Source organism: Macaca thibetana, chromosome 1, assembly GCF_024542745.1.
Source record: "Macaca thibetana thibetana isolate TM-01 chromosome 1, ASM2454274v1, whole genome shotgun sequence".
Taxonomy (NCBI): domain Eukaryota; kingdom Metazoa; phylum Chordata; class Mammalia; order Primates; family Cercopithecidae; genus Macaca; species Macaca thibetana.
The window spans coordinates 115266273-115290084 of NC_065578.1; the positions used below are offsets into that span (position 1 = coordinate 115266273).

The 23812-nt window shown below is 41.1% G+C and overlaps 2 protein-coding genes across 6 annotated transcripts in view; one reads left to right on the forward strand and one right to left on the reverse strand.

The window, feature by feature from the left end:
- NGF (nerve growth factor) overlaps window positions 1-23812 on the reverse strand; it is a 1213865-nt gene that overhangs the window by 673716 nt on the left and 516337 nt on the right. The gene's annotated exons all lie outside the window — the stretch shown is intronic.
- The window catches only part of SLC22A15 (solute carrier family 22 member 15), a 95059-nt gene continuing 77707 nt past the window's right edge, over window positions 6461-23812 (forward strand). Inside the window, exons 1-2 of one of the 3 annotated variants that reach the window (XM_050748178.1) lie at window positions 6461-6671; window positions 21916-22128. In XM_050748178.1, coding sequence (XP_050604135.1) covers window positions 6585-6671; window positions 21916-22128 — 300 coding nt within the window. In that variant the 5' untranslated portion in view covers window positions 6461-6584. The remainder of the gene's footprint in view (window positions 6672-21915; window positions 22129-23812) is intronic. The other 2 variants (XM_050748187.1, XM_050748195.1) reach the window with 2 other exon arrangements.

The following is a 23812-nucleotide window of genomic DNA, read 5'->3' on the forward strand; positions in this document are numbered from 1 at the left end:
GCTGTCAAATCATCTTTTAAAACTCACATCACTCCAACTTAAAACACTTCAGTGGTTCCCATCACCTGTAGGAAAAAGTTCCAGCCCCTTCCTGGTCTCTGTCAATGCATCCGACATCATTTCAGACACTCCCCAGATTGTACTTTCTGTTCTCACAATCATCAATTACTTCTGGCATGTAGATCCCAATACAAGGTAAATAAACACTGAATATATAGAAGAGTTTTTGATGCACTTAAAATATATACTTTTAGGGAGTAAGATGAACTAATCTAACATCTAATTAACAATTTATTAATTGTATGTCATATAAAATATTAATTTATATATATTTTTCACTCAAACACATCATGGTATCAAAAAAAAAATCCTCAAAAGTTAAAAACATGACTCTCTTACCAATATAGAATGAATCTATGTCAAAGCTTTTATTCCATTCAATAATTGATGAGGGAACCAGCAGGATAAGCTGGTTCTAAGAACATTTGAAGAAATTATTATTTACACACAAAATGAATGCTAGAGTAGGATTGCTAGATTAGATACAAAACCCGTTAATGTCCTACAGGGTAATGAAATCATAGATTATCCTTCTTATTGAACATAATCACATCTCTACCACATACTAAAAAAATCTATAAGTTGACAACTCACTGCACAGTGCCTGAGCTCTTATTAATATAGTAAATAGTAAAGTCAAATGCAGGAACACTCTCCTATAGAATTAAATAATCCTGGGGCCAACTGGTTAAACAATGCTCCATTACTACATTAAAAAACACACCCACGGCTGGGCGCAGTGGCTCATGCCTGTAATCCCAGCACTTTGGGAGGCCGAGGCAGGTAGATCACCTGAGGTCAGGAGTTCGAGACCAGCCTGGTCAACATGGTCTCTACTAAAAATAAAAAATTAGCCAGGCATGGTGGTGGGTGCCTGTAATCCCAGCTACTTGGGAGGTTGAGGCATGAGAATCGCTTGAACCTGGGAGGCGGAGGTTGCAGTGAGCTGAGATCGCACCACTGCACTCCAGCCTGGGTGACAGAGTGAGGCTCCATCTCAAGAAAACAAACAAACAAACAAACAAACAAACAAAAAACCCACACCCACCTCTTCTTGCTTTCTTATTATTTCCAAGTTTAGGATAATTTTTCTTAACAATGAAAGTAAAACTTCACATGAATCTTCTACGTCAGTGTTTTTGGCTTCCTGATCGTCTCTTCTTGGGTCAACAAAGTTTTCCAGAATGCAACATCTTTAGGTCCTTCTAAGTTTTCTCAGATACAGTAGTACCCTTGGAATCTTGTGTAGGTTTTTATCCAGTTTGAAAAGGAGAGAGATATATTAGATAATTACAAACACTGGAAAAGTGCATAGTTCTGTGGATGTTAAAAATGTAGGAATAACTATCAAAATAATAATAATCTGTAGCTCTTCAAAAGAGCAAAAGAGAGAGAGGCAGTATAAAAATAACTTTAACAATCTAACAGATGGCCAGAAAGGAAAAAGAAGATGATAAACAGAAAACAAAATAAGTTGGTAGAAAGAATTTCTGATATAACGCTCCCAATAAATATAAATGGATTTAATTCATCTATTAAAAGACAGAGATGGCCGGGTGCAGTGGCTCGTACTTGTAATCCCAGTGCTTTGGGAGACCAAGGCAGGTGGATCATAAGGTCAGGAGATCAAGACCATCCTGGCCAACATGGTGAAACCCCGTCTTTATTAAAAACACAAAAATTAGCTGAGCGTGGTGGCATGTGCCTGTAATCCCAGCTACTCAGGAGGTTGAGGCAGGAGAATTGCTTGAACCAGGGAGTCGGAGGTTGCAGTAAGCCGAGATCATGCCACTGCACTTCAGCCTGGTAACAGAGTGAGACTCCGTCTCAAAACAATAAATAAATAAAAAATAAAAATAAAAATAAAATAAAAGACAGACACTATCAAACTGGATGGAAAAAAGAAGTCCTCCTTTCATAAACATGCTGCTATGGTCTGAATGTTAGTGTCTGTCTTAGTCTGTTTGTGCTACTCTGACCGAGTATCACTGACTTGGTAATTTACAAAGAAAATAAATTTATTTATCACAGTTCTAGAGGCTGGGAAGCCTAAGACTAAGGTGCTAGCAGGTTTTTTGTCTGGTGGGGGCTGCACTGTCCAAAGAGGAGGAATATTATATCCTCACATGGCAGAAGGTGGAAGGGCAAATGCGACAAATTCCCTTGTCATGCCATTTTATACAGGCACCTAATCCCATTTATGAGGGCAGAACCCTCATGAGTAATTTACTTCCCAAAGGCCACACTTCCCAATACTGTTGCATTGGAAACATCTGAATTCTGGAGAGGAACATATTCAAACGATAGCATTCTGCCCCTGCCCCCCTCACCCAAATGTATGTCACATAAAAATATTTCATGTCAATAGCGCCCAAAATCTGAACTCATTCCAGCACCAACTTTATAAAGTATAAAGTCAAGAGATATGGGAACCAATGCATGGTTCATCCTGAGACAAATTCCTCCCCAGCTGTAAACCTATGAAATCAAACAAGTTATGTGCTTCCAAAACACAATAGTGTACAGGCATAGGATAGACACTGCTATTCCAAAAGGGAGAAATAGGAAAGAAGAAAGGGGTAACAGGTCCTCAGTAAGTCTAAAACCCAACAGGACAACCCTGCCTGATTGCTTTGCTAGGAGCAGTCCCCACTTCAATTCTCACTGGCGAGGGTCACTACACACCTCCCAATACTCGTGCATTGAGAGCATCTGAATTTTGGCGGGGAAACATTCAAATGACAGCAGTGTCCCCCTAAATTACTGTTGGAACCTAATACCAAATGTGATAGTATTAAGAGGTAGGGCCCTTGAGAAGTGATTAAATCATGAGGGCTCCATCCTCATGAATGGGATTAGTGCCCTCATAAAAGACTCCGGAGAGCTCTCTTGTCCTCCTGCTGTAAGGATGTGACAAGAAGGTGACATCTTTGAAGCAGAGAGCAGTCCTTCATTAGATACCAAATCTACTGGTGCCTTGATTTTAGACTGCCCAGCCCCCAGAAATGTGAGCAATCAATTTATACTGTTTATGAATTACCCAATCTAAGGTATTTTGTTATAGGAGCCAAAATAGGCTAAGACACATGCCTTAAGCAGAGAGAAACTTAAAGGATGGACGTAAAAAGACGATATAAGAATAAAAAGATTACAAGGAAAATACAAACAACAGAAAAGGTGATGCAACAATATTGATATGAGACAAAATAAAAAAGGCCAAAAGCACTAAAAAGAGCTATTTCATCATGGATAAAAAAAGATTCAATTAGTACCTTTATGAGCACACAGAGACAGAAAACTTGATACACTCAAAAATGATATTAATTTTGGAAAATTTTGATATATTTATTAAAAATTGATATATTCAGCAGAGAAAAATTAAGTAATAATATAACTACTTGAATAAAATTAGATCAACAAGTTTGATTAATAGAGAACCTTGCACACAACAAGTGGAGAATATATGTTATTTTCAATATGCGTGGAACATTTAAAAAAAAAAAAAAAAAAGGCCAGGGCTTGGCATGGTGACTTACACCTGTAATCCCAGCACCCTGAGAGGCTGAGGCAGGTGGATCACTTGAGGTCAGGAGTTTGAGATCAACTTGGACAATATGGCAAAAACCCATCTCTACAAAAAGTAAAAATTAGCCTTGGTGGTGTGTGCCTGTAGTTCTGTCTACCTGGGAGGCTGAGGTGGAAGGATCATCTGAGCAGGGGAGGTTAAGGCTGCAGTGAGATGTAATCAAGTCACTGCACTCCAGCCTGGGCGACAGAGAAAGACACTGCAAAAAAAAAAAAAAAAAGAAAAAAAAAAAAAAAAAAAAGAAAAAAGAAAAATCACATACTAGGTCACATGAAAATTACAACAATTTCCAAGATTTAATATAATCTCTATCTACAAAGCATATAAATTACAAACAACACTAAAAAGATGGTAAAAAAAAAATAGCAACCTTTAATTGGAAACAAAAAATGCACTAAAAATAGCTCATTGGTTAAAGAGGAAATTATAATGTCATTAAATATTTTAAAGTAAAGACAACAAAAGTACCACATGACAAAACTTGTCATATGGAGCAAAGTCCTATAGAAAGGTAAGTACAGCCTTAAATATAATTACTTTATTTATTTATTTATTTTTGAGATGGAGTCTTGCTCTGTTGCCCAGGCTGGAGTGCAATGGCACAATCTCGGCTCCCTGCAACCTCTGCCTCCCAGGTTCAAGCGATTCTCCTGCCTCAGTCTCCTGAGTACCTGGGACTATAGGCCTGTGCCACCATGTCCCACTAATTTTTTTATTTGTAGTAGAGACAGAGTTTCACCATGTTTGCCAGGCTGGACTTGAACACCTAACCTCAGGTGATCCGCCTGCCTTGGCCTCCCAAAGTGGTAGGATTACAGGCGTGAGCCACTGCGCCCAGCCCCATATAATTATTCTTAAAAAAAAAGAAACATTAGAAGCAAAGAAGCTAAACTTTCAAGTCATGTGGCTAGTGAAAGAATTACAGAGTAACAAAAGTAAAAAAAAAAAGGAAAGAATTCATATAATCTATGAAACAAAAAAAATAAAATAATTCACAAAACTAATTCTTTAAAAAAATAATAAAGTAGACAAACCTCTGGCAAGACTGATAAGATTGGAACAATAAAGATGAACACTATTCAGAATGAAAAATGGGACCTAAACACAGTTAGACCCTTATTTTTAAAAACCCCAAGAGAACAATGTGAACAAGTTTATTCCAAAAACAATTTCTAAACTAGATAAAAAAGAATAATTTCTAGAAAAAAAGGTTCAAGAAGCAACACAAAGCCATAAAAATATATCTAGTTATACACATCTATCTTGACCCGTATGTATACATCTGTAATAAACAGGCTCCCCCTGCAAAACAAGCTAAGTCTAGATGGTTGCTGGAGAGTTTTACCAAACACTCACACTCATGTTATGAAAGCGCTATAAAATCTTACTGCCAAATCCAGACATGAGCATCAGGAAGAAAAGAAAATTATAGGCCTAGTTCGCTAGTCACAGATGTAAAGTCCCTAGACAAAACACTAGCAAATTAAATTTGGCAATAAATAGCAATATCATGAGCAAGTATTAATAGGATTTATTCCAGTAAAGTTCAATATCAAAAAAACTATTACCATAATGTACCCATTATCAGATTCAAGAAGAAAAACAATAGGATCATGTCAATAAATGCAAAAAGCACTTGTCAAACTTCAGCATTTATTAACAATGAGGATTCGTAGGAAACAGCCAAAGAAGGAAACTTTTTAACTATTAGTAGTACCTACACAGAAAACGTTTCCTTAAGAGAGGAAAAAATCTTAGAGTTTATCGTTTACAGTTTCCAACCCACTGATAAATTCAGTTACAGTGAGCATTCATTTAATTGCTAAAATAAGAAAGCAGTTGACCAGTAAAGCCTAGCTACCAATACGCTGCAACAGACATCACAATTAACGCAAATTTTTGGAAGCATAAGAAGGATGCCGGCAGGTCAAGGACATTAGTTGGTCGCCATTTCTATTCAATGTTAAACTAGGAGTCATGGTCTAGACAATGGAATACTATGCAGCTGTTAAAAAAGACAACACATAATAAACAAAAAAGAAAATGAGGTTAGGGAGTGTGGGCATGAGGGGACTAACACGTCCCCCATGAGGGGACACCAGCGTCCCTTGGCCCTGCCACCCTTTTTTTTTTTTTAACTTCCACCTGACAAACTGCCATTTATCCTTTAAATACCTTGGCAGGCATCACCTGCTGCCCCACAGATAAATCCTTCGTCTTTTGCACTTCCTTTGTGCCTCGTGCGTACTTCTATAAGCAAATGTATCCGGCGGTTTTACAAGAATTTGCTTACCTACCAGTGTACTTAACCCATGGCTAGCACAGAGTAGGACTGGAAAGAAATGCTGCACAGACAGCACTTTTCCCTGAAGGCTCTAGGGCTCCCCGAGCCCCTGCATTAAACTGGTTTGGGCAAAAGGACAGGCATCGCTGAGAGCCGCAAGGCCGCCGGCCAGCTGCGGGGTCCCCTGTAGGCAGAGCCCTGAGTCACACGCGGACGCGGTCCGGGCGTTTCTTCTCAGGCCCTCAGCCCGGCCCACTTCCTCTTTCCTCACTTTAGAGGGAATACAGCGATCCCTCTCAAAACAAAACACACACCAAAACACCATTTTTTTTTTTTTTTTTTAAACAGGAAGTCCAGAGGCCCGGGTCCAGGGCATCCAGTCCCGGATCTCGAACGCCCTCCTCGCCCCTCGCCCCGCGTCGCCCGGCTCCGCTCCCGGCTCCGCTCCCCACCCCGCGTCCACCGCTGGAGCCTGACAGCCCCGCCACCCGCGCAGGCGCCCCGCCCCGGCCCGCCCCGGCCCCGCCGCCCGCGCTTTCATCCCCGCCCCGGCGGGTCAGAGCCGGTGCCGGGCGCCCAGGGGTTGCCGCGCCGGGCTGGAGGGCCGCGCCTGAGCGGGCGGCGGGGTGGCGGGGTTCCTGCGCGCGGCCCGCCATGGAGGTGGAGGAGGCGTTCCAGGCGGTGGGGGAGATGGGCATCTACCAGATGTACTTGTGCTTCCTGCTGGCCGTGCTGCTGCAGGTAAGTCCCCGCGGCCCCGCAGCTGCACTTCCCTCTTCAGGGCCGCCCGGCCCAGGGCTAGGCGTCCGCTCCCAGACCGCCGGGGCCGAAGCCGAGGCTCTGCAAACACCGAGGTGTGGCGAGCGTCGGGGTGGGGCAGGGGCGAGGCGCCGCGCGGTGGCCTGGGCCCGGCCCGCAGCGTCAAGGTCGCCGGCCGGCCTCAGAGTCTCTTGGGTTCAGCCGGGCCCTCCACCCCGCCGCCTTGAGTGCTGGAAGGAGCGTGTTGGGGGAGGTTCCTCAGCTGCTATGCTGGTTAAAGAGGGATGCAAAATTGTGTTACCTGCCCTACGCTGTTGCCTGTAACATGCTGCAAATATGAAGGGAATTGTTACCCTACCTGTGGCACTGTCACCTTGGAATCTAGGACACAGTCTTGACAACCTGCAGACAAAAGGTTGTGTCTAGGATCGCCTCCACTGCGCTGGGTATCCTCTTCCTCTTTTCCTGGGCTTGAGGGGACTTACTCTTCCAGGGGCTTTCAAAACCTAGAATTTATTTCCCTCTGATTTAAGTTCTGCTGGCTCGTTCGGCCCTGCGCCAGCCTTGGGCTGAGACTCCTGTAAGCCGAATAGTGCCATCTACCATGTGTGGTTATCAAATGGAATCACTTCCTCATTATAAAGAATTCTGAGAACCTGCTTGTACACCCCAGCCTGAAAATATCGATTCCATATGCGAAAGGTCACTACAGATTAACTGCGCCAGGCAAGGGTTAGTCCTTCACCAACTTAAATGGCTCATTTGACATTAGTCCGCTTCTCTCAATATGCCAAAGGCATTTCATTCACAAATCCTTTCTTAGTATTTGCTGTGAGCCAGCCATTTTACTCTTTCCTTCAGTCAACACGTTTAATACGGGCTAGGATGTGCTGAACATAGGGATGCCATGGGGGACATATCATTCACTGCCTTCCGGAGCTTGCATTCCAGTGGCTGCGGGTGGGGCAGGCAGACAGTTAAGTAATTTAGTTAACATGTGATGATAGTTATTCTGCAGGAAGTGCAGAGTGGTCATGGAGATAGCCACCAGTCCACAAGTTGCTTAAAGCTTGCATATGGCAGTGGTTCAACAGGAAGATGGGGGAAGGAAGGGGTTGACTTCTTGATTAAAATGTTTGGAAGTTCAGTTGATTTCATCATCAGCCAGAAACGAACGGTTCAAATGATGGAGTCAGTTCTTTGTCTAGCAGAACAGTTCCCAGCTGACGAATATGCAGTATTCTGAAGTTCTTTTAAGCTCGTTGTTCTAGCTTTAAACAAGCTTTCCCCAGGGAGAAAAAACGTTCAAGCTAGATAAGAGTATTTAATACAGAGAAAGTAGAATTGCAACCATGATGCCTGATCTTTATTTATAACTTTCTTTGAGAAAACCCATTTTCTGTTCCGGCCATGAATTCCAGGAACCTAATTCCTTTCTTGAACAATCCCAGTTCCCCAATTCTCTATCCCTACCCTTCACTTCCTGTTATCATTTTCTTATTTGCCTAGCCAAGTATCCACTAACTTGGAGTAAGTTTGTCTTCAGTGGAGTGAGGTTCTAAAAAGGCCAGTGTTCTGGGTTTAGGACATGTTAAGTTTCTCTGACTTATTTATGGTTGACCCAGTTACAGTTTGCTATCAAAAAGTTCCAAACCCATGTCCATGACCGTTCACTAGACCTTGGCTGATTTATGGTCAGTATTTGCTGTACAAGGACCAGGTCTCAGAGTGTTGGGGATGAGTGACTGGTTGTTTGTCTCGTAGCTGTGGGTGGGGAGATGCCCTGTAGCTGTGCCTATACCGGTGGAGGAGATGCCAGCCTAGGCAAAAGTGAATCCTTCACATGCTACATGTTTTTAAGGACTCAGTTACCCCGTTGAGATACACGATCCAGGTGGTTGTAGAGCCACGCAGGGCTATCCTGGGTATGAGAGTGGATATCCCTAAAGACCTCTCTACCAGGTCTGTTGTTGGAGATGTTTTGGGTTAGGGCAGCTGGTCTGTGGGGTAGGAGTACTGTGGAGTCCCATTGCTCAGTTGTATCACAGGTGATTTCATCATTCTTGGGGGTGAGGTTTTGCTTCCCCCAGCAGAGTAAGAAGCCCTTTTTACACAGTTACCTTAAATGAAAGGGGGTTTGTCTGCTTTTAAAATCAAAGGAGTTTTTGTACCATTGCCCAAGCAAGGGGCAGACCAACAACACAGCAAGAAGACCAGAGAGAGGGAGCCTCTGCTCCAGTGGGAGCCTTCTCCCTATCTGCTATTTGGTAATGATTAACGCCAGTTGAGAGGCACAAAACCAGAAGGACAGAGGTGGAAACTTTACAGGCCTTTTAACATTTTCCTTCTTCTGGGACCATTATTATTATTTTTAAAAATGATTTTCCGTTTACTCCAAACACATCCATGTTCAAACCAGGAGGACAAAACCACATGGCAATGCCAATTCTAAAGGGTTTTTGGTTAACTGTTTTCTTGAATTATTGGTACCATCATGTACATCATTAAAAGTTACCTCACTATCCAGTTTCCTTTGACTAGGAGACTTGCCTTCATACTCCTCGCAAACATAATTTTTGGAATCTCAATAGCGTTCAACTAGGAGATAACTAAAGAACAGATGCAGATTTTGCAGATTTTTCCTCAGCATAAGATGCAAATGCCCTGAAAATGGTGATATGTGGTATTAATGTACGTAAACAAAAAGTGAAGGGAAAAAGATTGCCTATGTAAAAATGGTTGATTTATGAATAAGCAATAAGCTTTACAGTTAGAAACATTCTTACTATCAAAATGTACTTGCTGTTCCTAGGATCAGAGCTAGCCGTGATATTTAAATAGGAATAATTCTATTTAGTGTATTACTGTTTCTTTTCTGATGGTCATTCCGAGTTGCTGCCATCATCACTATTTTGTGTTTGTGTATGTGTTTGCTTGTTGTCTAGGCTCTCTGGAGGAGGAAGGTTGAAATACAATTCATTGTTTCTTGATTTCTTTAGACGTGAAATGAAAATGGACCTTACTTCTTTGTTCTAAGCCAGAGGCTCCTGCTTTGTCATTTGCCTCAAAATCATGAATCATACATTGTAGTATAATTTGTGCAGAATTTAAAACCCCCATTTACTATCAGGAACATGTAATCTATAACAAGCATTCGCCAGCAAAATTGTGATGCTGTGCTATGAATCTCATCTTAGATTCTGGTGTTCAAGAATGCATTATTTTTATATAAACTCTTAATAACCTTATTTTTTAGATCCTGGAATGACCAGTACATTAACATTATCCATGCAATAAATAGCTTTTCACGGCATTTTAGAAAGTGGAATGATTGCAGAAGAGGAAACTGTAATGGTTAACACATGAAAAGATGTTTTAAGTTCAGTGGTCATCTGGGCCAGGCATATTAAAATGGCTATGAAATACCATTTCACACTTACCATATTAGCAAACATTAAACAGTCTAACAGTACGAGTGTGATGAAATGAGAAATAGAAACTATACCCCATTTAGAGAACAAGTTGGCACCATCTAGTAGAATTAAAACCTAGCATTGAACTCGTAGGTACATATCCTACATCGTCCCTTGAGCATGTGCATAGGGAGATATGTGTAAGATGTTTACTGCAACACTGTCTATTATAACAAAAGTTAGAACCACCTGACTTTCAAAACAGGACTGGATAAGATGTGGTATAAATCTAATAGAATACAACATCTGAAATAAATGAACTAGATCTGTATACGACTGTATGGAGGAATTTCTAAAACACAATGTTAAGTGAAAAAAAGCAGAACAGTACATACCATGTGACACATATTCTTAATACAAATTTTTAAAACACACAAACCAATACTATATTTGTTTCATAAATATATATAAACAGTGTAGAAATATAAGAACACGGAGTAGAAAGATCCACACCCAATTCATGAGATTGGTTGCCTCTTGGGAAGGAAGGGAAGGGGTGGGCTTAGGGGAGGGTACAAAGGAGATTGCATCTGTTATCATTTGTTGATTGTGATAGTAGTTTCACGAATCTTGGTTTTTGCTTTTCCATATTAAATATTTTTAAGTGAAAAGATGGTAAAGGGAAGAAGATATGCATATCTAGGAGAGAATACTATAGTTTGCTATATGAGAATAACGGTTCATTCTTTTTTTAAAATCAATATTCCTTTGATCAATTATGGCTGTGAATTGTGGTCCTTTAAGCACAGGAGGGTGGGGTAGAGTGAGTTTTATTCAGCCTGTTTTGTTAAACTTCATGTAGAATGCTATCACAACTTACCTCCCCTGTCTGCTTATACGTGGCACCATGTCCCTCCCTCCACGAGAAATTCTTAGGTTTGGTGAGATATGACTGAGATCATAGCTGGTTCTTCTAACCTCCCTGGCATAAGCAAGTGATGAAGTTCACACCGTAAGCATTAGTGAAGCCCTTGTTCAGTTATAAAGACCAGCTGTCATCCCCAGGGTGTTCTCACCATCACTGAGGTTTCAGCCATGGTGAGAACCTATGGTCTTAGTAAGACCCTCTCATGACTCCAAAACATGTGGCCATTTACCAGGGCTCTCTGCCAGTTTGAGCAAGTTTTATGCTGCTCCTACTGTCAAATTTTATTTCTATCAGCCCTCACACAGTGGCCTGGAGGTTGGGTCTCCTGAGGGTTTATGGTGATCTGGGAACTTTTGCCTTTCACCAGTTTAGGTGGGTGGGGCAAAGAGACAAACAGTAGTTTGATCAAAGAAACCAAAGCCACACTGGCCCCCACACCCTCAGGAAAACTGTTGTTGTCCATAGACAGACACTGCCCCCTAGTGTAAAGCAGATAAAGTTGCTGATCTGTCAGACAGATTTTCATCCAGGGAGGTTGTAGAGATACAGGGGCCTCCAGAAGGGTTAAGGAGCTCCTTTGGGCCTGGATGTCTCAAGAATTAGGACATTCCATGGGAAGCAACTAGCCTGATGCCTCTGCAGCACCCAACCCCCCCGCCGAATGCCTTCCAAGGCCATCCATGGCTGTTTGACTTGTGCCTTGACAGTGAAGGTATTATTTCCCAAGATAGCACAAAAAAAGTCATTAAAGTCACGAAGATGGGCAATGTGAATATGGCAGAAAGAACACTAGGCTTGAATGCTGTGCTACTCTGCTGCAAGATGGCATTATTAGGCAATTGTTATTAGGCAAATGACCCCTCAGTCTCTACTGTGCGCTTGGAAATGACTGGATCACGAAAGTTTAATTTGTTTTGCAAGTTTAGGATTTCTCAGAGTTTCCCAATGCCCGGCAATTAATTGGCCTTGTGGCAGTGTTGACCCTAGGTTTCAGAATACTGGCTTAGTTCATCACCACAGGTAGAAGTTGCCTTAGAAGAAAAAGACTCTCAAATCCGAAGATGCTCACAGCTCAGGACTCTCCTCTCTGACTTCTTTGACCAAACACTCATGTGAACTGATATCTGCCTTCATCGGACACAATACAGTACTCAACAAATGGCATATGGTGATTGTAGAATAAAGAGAAAATATAGAAATTAATACAAATCACTAGTGATTCTACCACCCTAAAGTAAAGCATGCTCACATTTTGGTGTATAGCCTTCCAGACTCTTTATTATATAAATACTGTATATCCATCTTTTTTGCAGAAATGTGTATTGTAAGTGGATTTTTGTCTCTCAGCAATGTTGTGAATGCCTTGTTATGCACATAAAGGAATAGCTATGTATTTTTTAGTGGCTGTAACATGGTATTTCAATATATGGCCATACTGTAATTTGCTATTCCGTTCTCTTGTGTTGCATATGTTATGCTTCCTCTTTTTCAAGTTCACAAACCCACACAGCCCATGGTATTGGTTCTTTCTTCTGTTCTGACCTTTACTTCTTGCCAGATGATTGTTTATCACTCTTCTCAAGACCAGACTTCTCCTGACTCCATTCGTCTAGTTCTACCTAGATGCTTTTTGTCCCAACTTCATGGATAAAATAGAGGTTAGTTGGTGTAAATTTTCTAAACATCGTTTCCTTTTACTTCAAAAATTGTTTTCATCCTCACCTATCTTAAATACCTTCTCTGTTAGGGAACATGTCCAAGAGGAAGACATGTTTCTGCCCTCTTTCTAGGGATATCTTTTCACTTTTATTTTTGATTCTGTGTAATCCATCAGTTATTTCTCATCCTCTCTTTCTGCATTCTCTGCAGAATACCCTGCATGGTAGATATATGGAAATTGTATTAAATACCATTAACTATTAATAAAGTGAGAGAGTTATGCCCTTCTCAAGCCTTCTTTAGTCCTGTTTATCTAAGGAGAAAGTCTCATTTGCTGTTAGCACTTCTAAAAACATTTCCATATATTTCTGTTTTAACAAAGGGAATGAGCTAGAATGAAAGAATTAGAGGAGCTTCAAACATTATCTAGTTGGAACTTAACATTATTCTGTTTTATTGTATTTATTCATTTTCTTTTAAAACTTCTTTTAAAATTATGAGACATTTCTGATGGAAAAATACAGAGTAATAGCACAAACACACATGTACTTACTTCCAGATTTAATAAATGCAGATATTTTGCCATATTTGTTTAATGTTGTGTCAGTCATAGTTCTACTGGAGAAGCAGGATCCCTAGGATGGAGATGTGTGTGTGTGTGCATGTGTGTGTATGTGTGTTTATGTAGGGTTATATATGTATAATCGATGCATCATTCATTATGGAGATTTGACTGTATACTGTTGCGGGAGCTGGTACAGCAGTCTCTGTAAGGCTGTTGTCTTTGTGTGTGATGTTGGAGCTTGAAGTCTGCAGGGCAGGCGGTCAAGAAAGGAAGATATGATCTGGAGCCCATCAGAAGTGACTGGAATCTGTGTCATTCTCCCTGCCTCCAACCTTGATGAAGTGGCTGCCTTTCCTCATAGAATTAAACATGTACCTGGGCAAGGAGTCAGAGCAGCTGAAGGAGGATCCACGGGAAGGTGGAGCGGTTGCAGCTTCGTGACTGTGCCACGCCAATGAGGTGGACGAGCACATAAGTGGTAAGCTGTGTGAGGCACGAAGGCACCTGCCCCAGCCTGGGCATAAAATGCAAAAACAGCTGCTCCTTCACTTTCACCCCTCTCCTAAATCTAGCCTGAAAATATCTCTTGTGGCCCACCTTAAATAAAAACATACTAGCTAACACTTGACGTTCTAACATTGTGCATATTTTTGTAGTTCCACCTGCCAAGTGATGTCTGTATTGATATAAAATTCTATTTTATGTTAATTTACTGAAATTAAAACATTTGAATTGATTTTAAAGAAGACTATTGAGTAAATAGTAGCAGACAGAAAATGGGCATGTGAAAACTTGCAAGGGGTACTCAGATGACTGAAGTTAGGGAAAAGCTGAGCTAGCCATATAATTCTTCCCAGTTATGTAAAGATATATTCTTTACTTTCCTGACTCTGATCAGGCTATTGCTTTTACCAAATAATTTCTTTTCCTGAGTTCTGTTTTCATTAACTCCTTAGCAGCCTTTACTACCTGCTCAAGTATCACATTAACAACCTTTTCCTGATTCTCCTAGGTGGAATTCACATCTCCATTCTTTGTGCTCTCATGAACTTCATTTCCACTATGGCTAATACAGCATTCCTCACAGTCCGCCTTGCATTCATAGCTTTGGATATACAGTCATGCACCACATAACGATGTTTCTGTCAATGACAGCGTATGCAACACTGGGCCCATAAAAGCATAATGGAGCTGAAAAATTCCTATCGCCTAGTATTTCCTATGCTATGTTTTTAATTGTTATTTTAGAGTGTACTCCTCCTACCTATAAAAAAAAAAAAAAGTTAACTGTAAACCAGCGTCAGGCAGATTCTTCGGGAGACAGTCCAGAAGAAGGCATGGTGTGATAGGCGATGAGGGTTCCATGTCTTCAGATGTTGTTTTCCTGAAGACCTTCCATTGGGACAAGATGTGGAGGTAGAGACAGTGGTATTGATCTTGACTCTGCGTAGGTCTAGGCTAATGTGTGTGTGTCTTAGGTTTTAACAAATAAGTTCAAAAAATTTAAAAAAAATAGAAATAAGCTTATAGAATAAGGATATAAAGAAAAAATATTTTTGTACAGCTATATAATGTGTTTGTGTTTTTAGCTGTGTTACTACAAGAGTCAAAAGTTAAAAAAATTTTAAGTTTAAAATGTAGAAAAGCTACAGTAAGTTTAATTATTATTGAAGAAATAATTTAAAAAATGAATGTAGCCTAATTGTACATTGTTTATAAAGTCTACAGTAGTGTCCTAGGCCTTCACATCCATTCACTCCTCATTCACTGATTCACACAGGGCAACTTCCAGTCCTGCAGGCTCCATTCATGGTAAGTGTCCCATACAGGTGTACCATTTTAAAAATCTTTAATTGTGTATTTTCTATGTTAGGTATGTTTAGAAATACAAATATTCACCACTGTGTTGTAGTTGCCAACAATATTCAGTACAGTAACATGCCTTACAGATTTGTAGCCTAGGAGGAATAGGCTATGCCATATAGCCTAGGTGTGTGGGAGGTTATAGATAGGTTTGGGTAAGTGCACTCTGATGTTTGCACAATGATGGACTTGCCTAATGACACATTTCTCAGAATGTATCCCAGTTGTTGAGTGATGTATTGACACATGACTGTTTGTTGTCCTCACTTGAATGTATGTGCCTTGAAGGAAAGGACTACTTTTTATCCATTTTATCATCTGAGGTATATAACATACTGTGTTGCAAAGTTCTGGTGCTTGTTACAAGTTTGTTTTTTAAAAATTAAACCATTGAAGAAGAAGGGATGGTTAGCTGGTAGTGTTACCATTTTACTTGAAAAAGAGAGAGAAGGCTGGGCGCGATGGCTCGCGCCTGTAATCCCAGCACTTTGGGAGGCTGAGGCAGGTGGATCACGAGGTCAGGAGTTCAAGACCAGTCTGGCCAAGATGGTGAAACCCTGTCTCTACTAAAAATACAAAAATTAGCTGGCTGTGGTGATGGGCGTCTGTAATCCCAACTGCTTGGGAGGCTGAGGCAGAGAATTGCTTGAACTTGGGAGGCAGAGGTTGTAGTGAGCCAAGATTGCACCACTGTACTCCAGTCTGGGTGATAGAGTGAGACTCCATCTAAAAAAAAAAAAAAAGAGAGAAACAGATGCAGATTAAATAATTTGTCCAGAATTTTTTTTTAAATTTATTTTTAAATCGAGGTGGAGTCTTACTATGTTGCCCAGGGTGGTCTTGAACTCCTGGACTCAAGTGATCCTCCTGCCTTGGCTCTCTAAAGTGCTGGGATTATAGGCATGAGCCACTGCACCTGGCCTAGTCTTAATTAGTGATTGGAACAAAAATTAGGTAACAGAGTTACTAGTTGTTTTTCATCTTTTTTTTTTTTTTGGTTATACCATTATGCAAGGAGTTAGTTAAAAAAATGTATTTGATAGACTATATATGTTATATATATGAGATAGACTTTTATGTATATAGCAGTGTGTTGGGTTCTTTAGAGGGAAATAGCAGTATAAGTTAGAGTTTCTTTCCTTCAGGAGATGACACATCATTGAAAGTTAGAGTTGAACTATATCTACACATTATATAATGATACAAAGCAGTATTTCCCCAGTAAATAGTACAGCCAACTAATGCTTTAGGAATTAAGAGAGGAGATGGTGTAGTCTAGAGTGATTTGTTGAAGCCGTCAGAGAGATATCTGAACTTGAGCTGAACTTTGAAGCTTGGATTTAGGGAGAAATGGGAAGGTCATTTCAGGTAGAAAAACATAAAATTGGAATAAGTGTGGAAGAGGGAATAACTTATGCCCTTGCTACACAGAGTGTGGTTGTTGGTTGTTGCAGCTTGTTGGAAATGCAGACTCTTAGCCCCACCCAGACTTAGGGAGTCACATTAAATTTAGGAAGCACTATTGTATACTATTTGTACAGTGCTGTGCCATTCACTGTTGACTATGGAAGAATCGCACTTGACACTGAAGATAGGTTAATTCGATATTAATGACTTGGATAAAGATGTACCATTAGTGTCTGGTCTTAACTGGAAGAAAACGAAACTTAGAGAGGTTTGGATTTGCTCAAGGTTTAATTAGAGCTGGGATTCAGACTCGGGATAACAGATTCTACTGCCTTCACACCACACAATGAATAAGTCATGTTGGGGGAATTGAATAGGCTGGTAGAGGAAGCTTGAATGCAGATTAGTTAGCACCTGGACCATGTGGTGGAGGATCTGGAATGCTAGAAAACTTATTATTTATCCATTAATATGTTTTGACTGGAAGAGTTTCAGGAGGAGTTTCAGGGAGATTGATCTGGTGTCATAATGTAGACAGATTAAAATGGGGAAAAAACAGTATTTAGAGGCACCAGTTACTCCGGGTGTGTTAGTGTGTCTCAAATTTTACACACAAAAAATAGCTAGTATTAGTAAGTCAGCCAACAAATATTGATTGAATACCCACTCTGTGCTGGACAATGGGCATATAATCCTGTCTTCATGATTAAGGTCTGGCTTATGTAATGCTTTGGATTGAGTTGGTTAGGTAACTGAGTACTAAATGCATTAAAAAAAACTAAAGGTGGCCGGGCGCGGTGGCTCAAGCCTGTAATCCCAGCACTTTGGGAGGCCGAGATGGGCGGATCACGAGGTCAGGAGATCGAGACCATCCTGGCTAACACGGTGAAACCCCGTCTCTACTAAAAAAATACAAAAAAAAAAAAAATAGCCGGGCGAGGTGGCGGGCGCCTGTAGTCCCAGCTACTCGGGAGGCTGAGGCAGGAGAATGGCGTAAACCTGGTAGGCGGAGATCCGGCCACTGCACTCCAGCCTCAGCGACAGAGTGAGACTCCGTCTCAAAAAAAAAAAAAAAAAAAAAAAGGTAATGGCAACAATAAAATAATCTTTGATTTCCCTCCTCCCTCTATTTTCTCCGAAAAAAGCTCTGGCCCCAAAGTTAAGTGGTTCTTGTTCTCATCCTGCTTTTGCAATTAGTGTTATATATAAATTGAACAGTTTACTTAATCGTTCTGTGTCTCATTTTTCCTACTTAAAAAATAAACATCATACTGAACTATGACTTCATAGCACAAGGTATTGTGATGAGACAATTTATAGGAGACTTTTTTGGTTTCCTGAGAAGTATTGTAAGAGCTCATAATGGTGTTAATATAAAATTACTTTAAAAACCTTCACTTCTTGAAACTTTAAAAATTTCAATACCCTAGTGCATTTTAGTCATTTTTCTAATTATAATTACATTGAAAGGGGGGAAAAAATCCAGCCATCTGTGGCACTTGTTCTCCTTCCCTAGAGGTAGAGCTAGAGAAGATAATGATTTATTTGAGATGTTGTTATTCTCACTCTGGTAGACAATGGATGGTGGTTGCTCTTTGTGGCTTTAAGGCCCATCTGCTGATGGGTGCAATTTTATTAGGCAAAACTATGTGGGTGAATGTGTCCATGGTAGTTGTAGATAATAGTAGAGAGAAGAATGAGAGAATATTTTTGTTTTTTTAGGGGAAAGGAATAGGATGTGAGCTGTGTGAATCTGTCATAGCCAAAGATAGCAAACCAAAGAGAACCACCCCCATATTCTGTGTGTAGGTGATGCATCCCCATGGCTAGTTAATGCTAAGCCATCTTTGACTTTCTATGACCGTATGACCCTGTAAGTGACTGTAGAATAGAGGACCTAGTTGTTTTTTGTTTGTTTGTTTGTTTTTTGTGGGGGGGCTCGCTCTGTCACCCAGGCTGGAGTGCACTGGCGCAATCTCAGCTCACTGCAACCTCCACCTCCCGGGTTCAAGCAGTTCTTCTGCCTCAGCCTCCCAAGTAGCTGGGACTACAGGCATGTGCCACCATGCCCAGCTACTTTTTTTTTTTTTTTGTATTTTTGGTAGAGACAGGGTTTCATCATGTTGGTTAGGCTGGTCTCAAACTCCTGACCTCAAATGATCCACCCACCTTGACCTCCAACAGTCCTGGGATTACAGGTATGAGTCACCGCACCTGGCCAAGGACCAGTATTAATCTGAATGCAGTGTTTAAGCATTGCCTCTCTGACATAATTTCTCACAGTACCCCTTTCATAGCATTTATGAAACAGTATCATTACTGCCTGCTTCTTCTGTCTCCCTTATGGTTAGCAAAAGTAAGCATGACCATGGGTACTGGAGGAGACAAAAAGGCTAACACCGTTTTATTGAGGCTGGCACTGCATAGAAGAGTTGCAAGTTTCTGACTCTTCTGGTGGCATAAAGCTGTGGACCTGTATGTTCTGTGAGGGCCTTGGATGTATGTGTGTGTGTGTGTGTTTGTGTGGGTGTGTGTGCATGCATAGGAGGTGGATGAGGAAGACATTGTGAAGAGTGGGAGGAGAACAGAGAAGATGAGAGAAGTGGAAAGTGCTTATTCTGCCTGCAGGTTGCTAGAAAGAAAACTGGTTAATACTGATGAATACAGATAATACTGCTTAGGTAGATTTCACTATTCCCTATATTATGAATAAGGGTATATAGCAACATCACTTTGTTTTTGAGTTGTTTTCTCCAAACTGGCTTTATTGAGAATGGTATCCTTCATAATGGACGATGCCTCAGATTAGAGGACCCTTTGGAGCATTTCTTCTTCTACCTAGAAGATTGCTTATCCTAGAACAATCCAGATAAAAATATATGTTGGCCAGGCATGGTGGCTCACGCCTGTAATCCCAGCACTTTGGTAGGCTGAGGCGGGTGGATCACTGGAGGTCAGGAGTTCAAGAACAACCTGGCCAACATGGTGAAACCCCATCTCTACTAAAAATACAAAAATTAGCTGGGCGTGTTGGCAGGTACCTGTAATCCCAGCTACTCAGGAGGCTGAGGCATGAGAATCACTTGAATCTGGGAGGCAGAGATTGCAGTGAGCCAAGATCGCACCATTACACTCTAGCCTGGGTGACAAGAGCGAAACTCAGTCCAAAAAAAAAAAAAATGATATGTTAACATATATTCAAAAGAAACTTTGAATAGTGCCTGGAACATAATTAGCATTATAAAGGCATGTGCTGTTATTGGTATTCCATCCTGGTCATTTATTCATTCACCTGTTGAGTGTGTAGGCCCTGGGTTATTTGCTTTGGAAGACCAAAGGTGAATCAGACATAGATCCTGCCTTTAAGGAGAGTATATTTCAATCAGACAAAATAAGACAAGCAAATACATAAATATAATACAGTGAAGGAAATGGTTCACGCTCTCAAAAGTCTAGATGGAGCTTTAGGAGTGAGCAGCAAGAAACAGGAGAGGACTTCTGGAGGGGTTGGAGATACAAGCAAGACAGTAAGGAAGGCTTCATGGAGGAGGTGATATCTGTGTTGCATCTTGGAGGATGGGGAAAGTTCAAACATTTGCAGCAGGAGAAAGTGCCTTCCAGGTGAAGCGAATGGTGTGAACAAAGGTAGGAAAGAGTACATTTAGAAAACATAACTAGTTTGCTTTCCTAATTGAAGGCTGTGCATTCACTAGAATGTGTGTTTTGAGTCCTCTCCTCCCGAGTTCCCTTGCCCCATGTTTTTCATTGCTTTATACTCATCAATTAAATTTCAGCAGATTATAATAATCAGGGGCAGTTCCTAAATGGGTGTAAGTGGCTTTGTAATTATAGCTGCTGCTAAATGTGTAATCTGTCTGTTCATATAATTATTAAGGTTTTTATATTTATAAGCTGATTACCTCCTATTTGAAAACTTCTGTAATAGTATGCAAATAGGAGCCGGTCTAGGAACTTACTTTCCCTTGCAGTGTATAAGAAATCACCCAGCATCCTGACCCATGGCAGCTTTGTACCTCTCCAGAGAGTGCCATCGTCGATGGACTCAAAGTAGATTGAGAATGCCTTAGATCCTCTCAGCCTTACCCAGAATGGAAACATCACATCTGTTTTTTTGTTTTTTGTTTTTTGTCTCACTCTGTCACCCAGACTGGAGTGCAGTGGTGTGATCTCAGCTCACTGCAACTTCCACCTCCTGGGTTCAAGCGATTCTCCTGCCTGAGCCTCCCGAGTATCTGGAATTACAGGTGCCCGCCACCACACCTGGAAAATTTATGTATTTTTAGTAGAGATGGGGTTTCACCATGTTGGCCAGGCTGGTCTCTAACTCCTGACCTCAAGTGATCCACCTGCCTCAGCCTCCCAAAATGCTGGGACTGCAGCAGTGATGATTAAAGGTATCTTAAGACATCAAGTTCTAAGTTAATAGGGATAGTTTCTTTAGATTGTCTTGCTCTGGAGCAGACTGATTATGTGTTTTCTTAATAAATGTTAAACTTGAAATAATCATCCAACAATGGGAGTTAATACTGAAAATCCATAGCACAAAAAGGTTGCAATAGGGCTTGACATAAACCCAATTGCAAGTAGCTGTAAAGCCCAGAACAATTAGTGACAATGGCATATGTGTTTAATAAATATTTCTTGAATGAACGTGTGAAGTATATTTCTTGAACGAATGCGTGAAATATATTTTCTTTGCAGGAGGACAACTATGGCTAGATCAAACCAAGACTAAGTACAACTCAACATTACAAAATGAGTATCTATAGCTGGGACTTTGAATTTCTTAAAATCTTATTATGAGCTGTATATCATATTTTAAAATAGTGCCTACTCTAGTGCATACTATGCTTACCTGCTTTAGTAAAACAATATAATATATATTGTTTTCTGAGACAATTATACTACAGAAAGTCTCTTGTTTAGATCATGAATCCAAGGCCAAGATACTCCTAGCCCCCTAGTGAATGCTTATCTGATCTGAAGATATGGTGTTGAAGAGATAATAGCTGGAATGTTACTCTTTTAAATCAGAGCAAATAATGTTTTCCCTGCCCTTCTGCTTTTGAACCATATAAGCATATAAACAGTGTCTTTAGCATCAGAAATATCTCGAAAGAAAACCCTCTGAAAAAGTATAAAGCATTTTACAAGTGGGATTGCCAATGATTCTGTTTGTGGTAAAACAGAACCTTTCATAAAGGTTCTTTTTTATGTTTTTCTCCTTTGTTTCTGATGTGGCTTATATCTGTAGCTCATAAAAATACAAAAGCAAGAAACTGATCTTTCAAGGTTTGCAAGCCTGCTAAGTGTCTTCAACATTGATGGCAAATGTCTGCAGTGTTTGGTTCTGTGTGTTTGCTCTTTCAGCTCTACGTTGCCACGGAGGCCATCCTCATTGCACTGGTTGGGGCCACGCCATCATACCACTGGGACCTGGCAGAGCTCCTGCCAAATCAGAGCCACGGTAACCAGTCAGCTGGTGAAGACCAGGCCTTTGGGGACTGGCTCCTGACAGCCAACGGCAGTGAGATCCATAAGCATGTGCATTTCAGCAGCAGCTTCACCTCCATTGCCTCAGAGGTAACAACAGGCTGTTCCAATCACTAAATAAATGTCTCTCTTTGTCCAGATGGAGCTACTCTTTTTGTCTTGCTGATTTAAATATCAGCCATATTTTCAAATAACTTTCCAGTAAATTGAAAAGTTAAAGGTTTTAATGTATCAAAGGAGAATATTCTATGAGAACACATTCCTTTCCTCTTACTACACATGGGAGAAGTGTGAATCTTTCCAAACTAGTTAGATGAAAAGATACAAGCTCCAAAAGAACAATATATTGATTATGTTGTCCTTTTAAAAAGTGAATTAAATCTTTAATCTCTCTTTATTAAATGTGCAAAAATTAACACAGAGAAATGTAACAATTCATATATAGCATCCATAGTTCTTTTTTTTTTTTTGAGACAGAGTCTTGTTTTGTGGCCCAGGCTGGAGTGCAGTGGCACAATCTCGGTTTACTGCAACCTCTGCCTTCTGGGTTCAAGCAATTCTTCTGCCTCAGCTCCCAAGTAGCTGGGATTACAGGCGCCCACCACCATGCCTGGCTAATTATTTTTTTGGAGTTTTAGTAGAGAAGGTGTTTCACTGTGTTGACCAGGCTGCTCTTGAACTCTTGACCTCAGGTGATCCACCCACCTTGGCCTCCCAGAGTGCTGGGATTACAGGCATGAACCACCGTGCCTGACCCATAGCTCATTTTTAAGTCCAGTCCTGTGTGTAGACCATATATAGCACCTTGCCTGTACAATGTAAAACACAGATAGTACCGCCTAGTGTGGTCAGGAAGCCTTACTTTCAAGGGGGCTTTGCTGGCCAGAGAGACGTTTCTGGTCCTTCTGAGCCAGCCAGAGTTAAAGAATCTGAGGGTAGATGGTCTGGTGAAGAGAAACCCTGGGTGGGGGCAGATCTCATGGTCAGCTGGAAGGCACTGGTGTTGGTTGTTAAAATGTAGAAATACTCCCCTTTCCTTTGCCTGGTCCCCTTGAGCTACCCATGTGTCTGTTGGCATCCTGGCCCCATCCTTGGACCCTATGATCCAGTTAATGGGGTAAATGCCTGGTACAACAGGGGGCCTCTGGGACCCTTGCCAGCTCTCAGTTCTGGTTGCCATGCTAGTTAGCTCTCCCAAAATCCCTTGACCACTCCTTCCTGGAAGCCACTCTCCTGTGTGTCTGAGTGTGTGAGAGTATGTGTGTGTGTGTCCGCCTGTCTGTATGTCTGCACCATGGCCTAGCCAGCCTTACCTGTTGTTGACTATTTTGATAATCCTGCTTTGGATGCGGCATACTAAAAAAAGGGGAGACATGCCAAGGATGATGTTTTCTTGGCCTTTTTTTAGGAGTCCCCAGTGGAGTGCCCCACTCCTAAAAGTTACGAGACTAACTTTTTGAGTGACCACCAAAGCAGCATTTCTGACTGCAATTCCTGATGTTACTCTTCACTTAGAAACCTCCAGTGATGCTCCCACAGCACACAGAACACATTAGAGACCCTATGAGTTACATTCAGGACCCCTCACATTTCATAGCTTGGTCTAGGTGTACTTTTCCAGCCCCACTCTGCACTTTCCCCCGCTCTCACCCCAGTGGAAATATTTACTATTTCCCACACGTGCCCCGAGCTCTCAGCATAACCTGTTACTGTCAGAAAAACCCTCACCACTTGCCCTGACTTCCACCTGGTGAAATCCTTACCTACCCTCTAA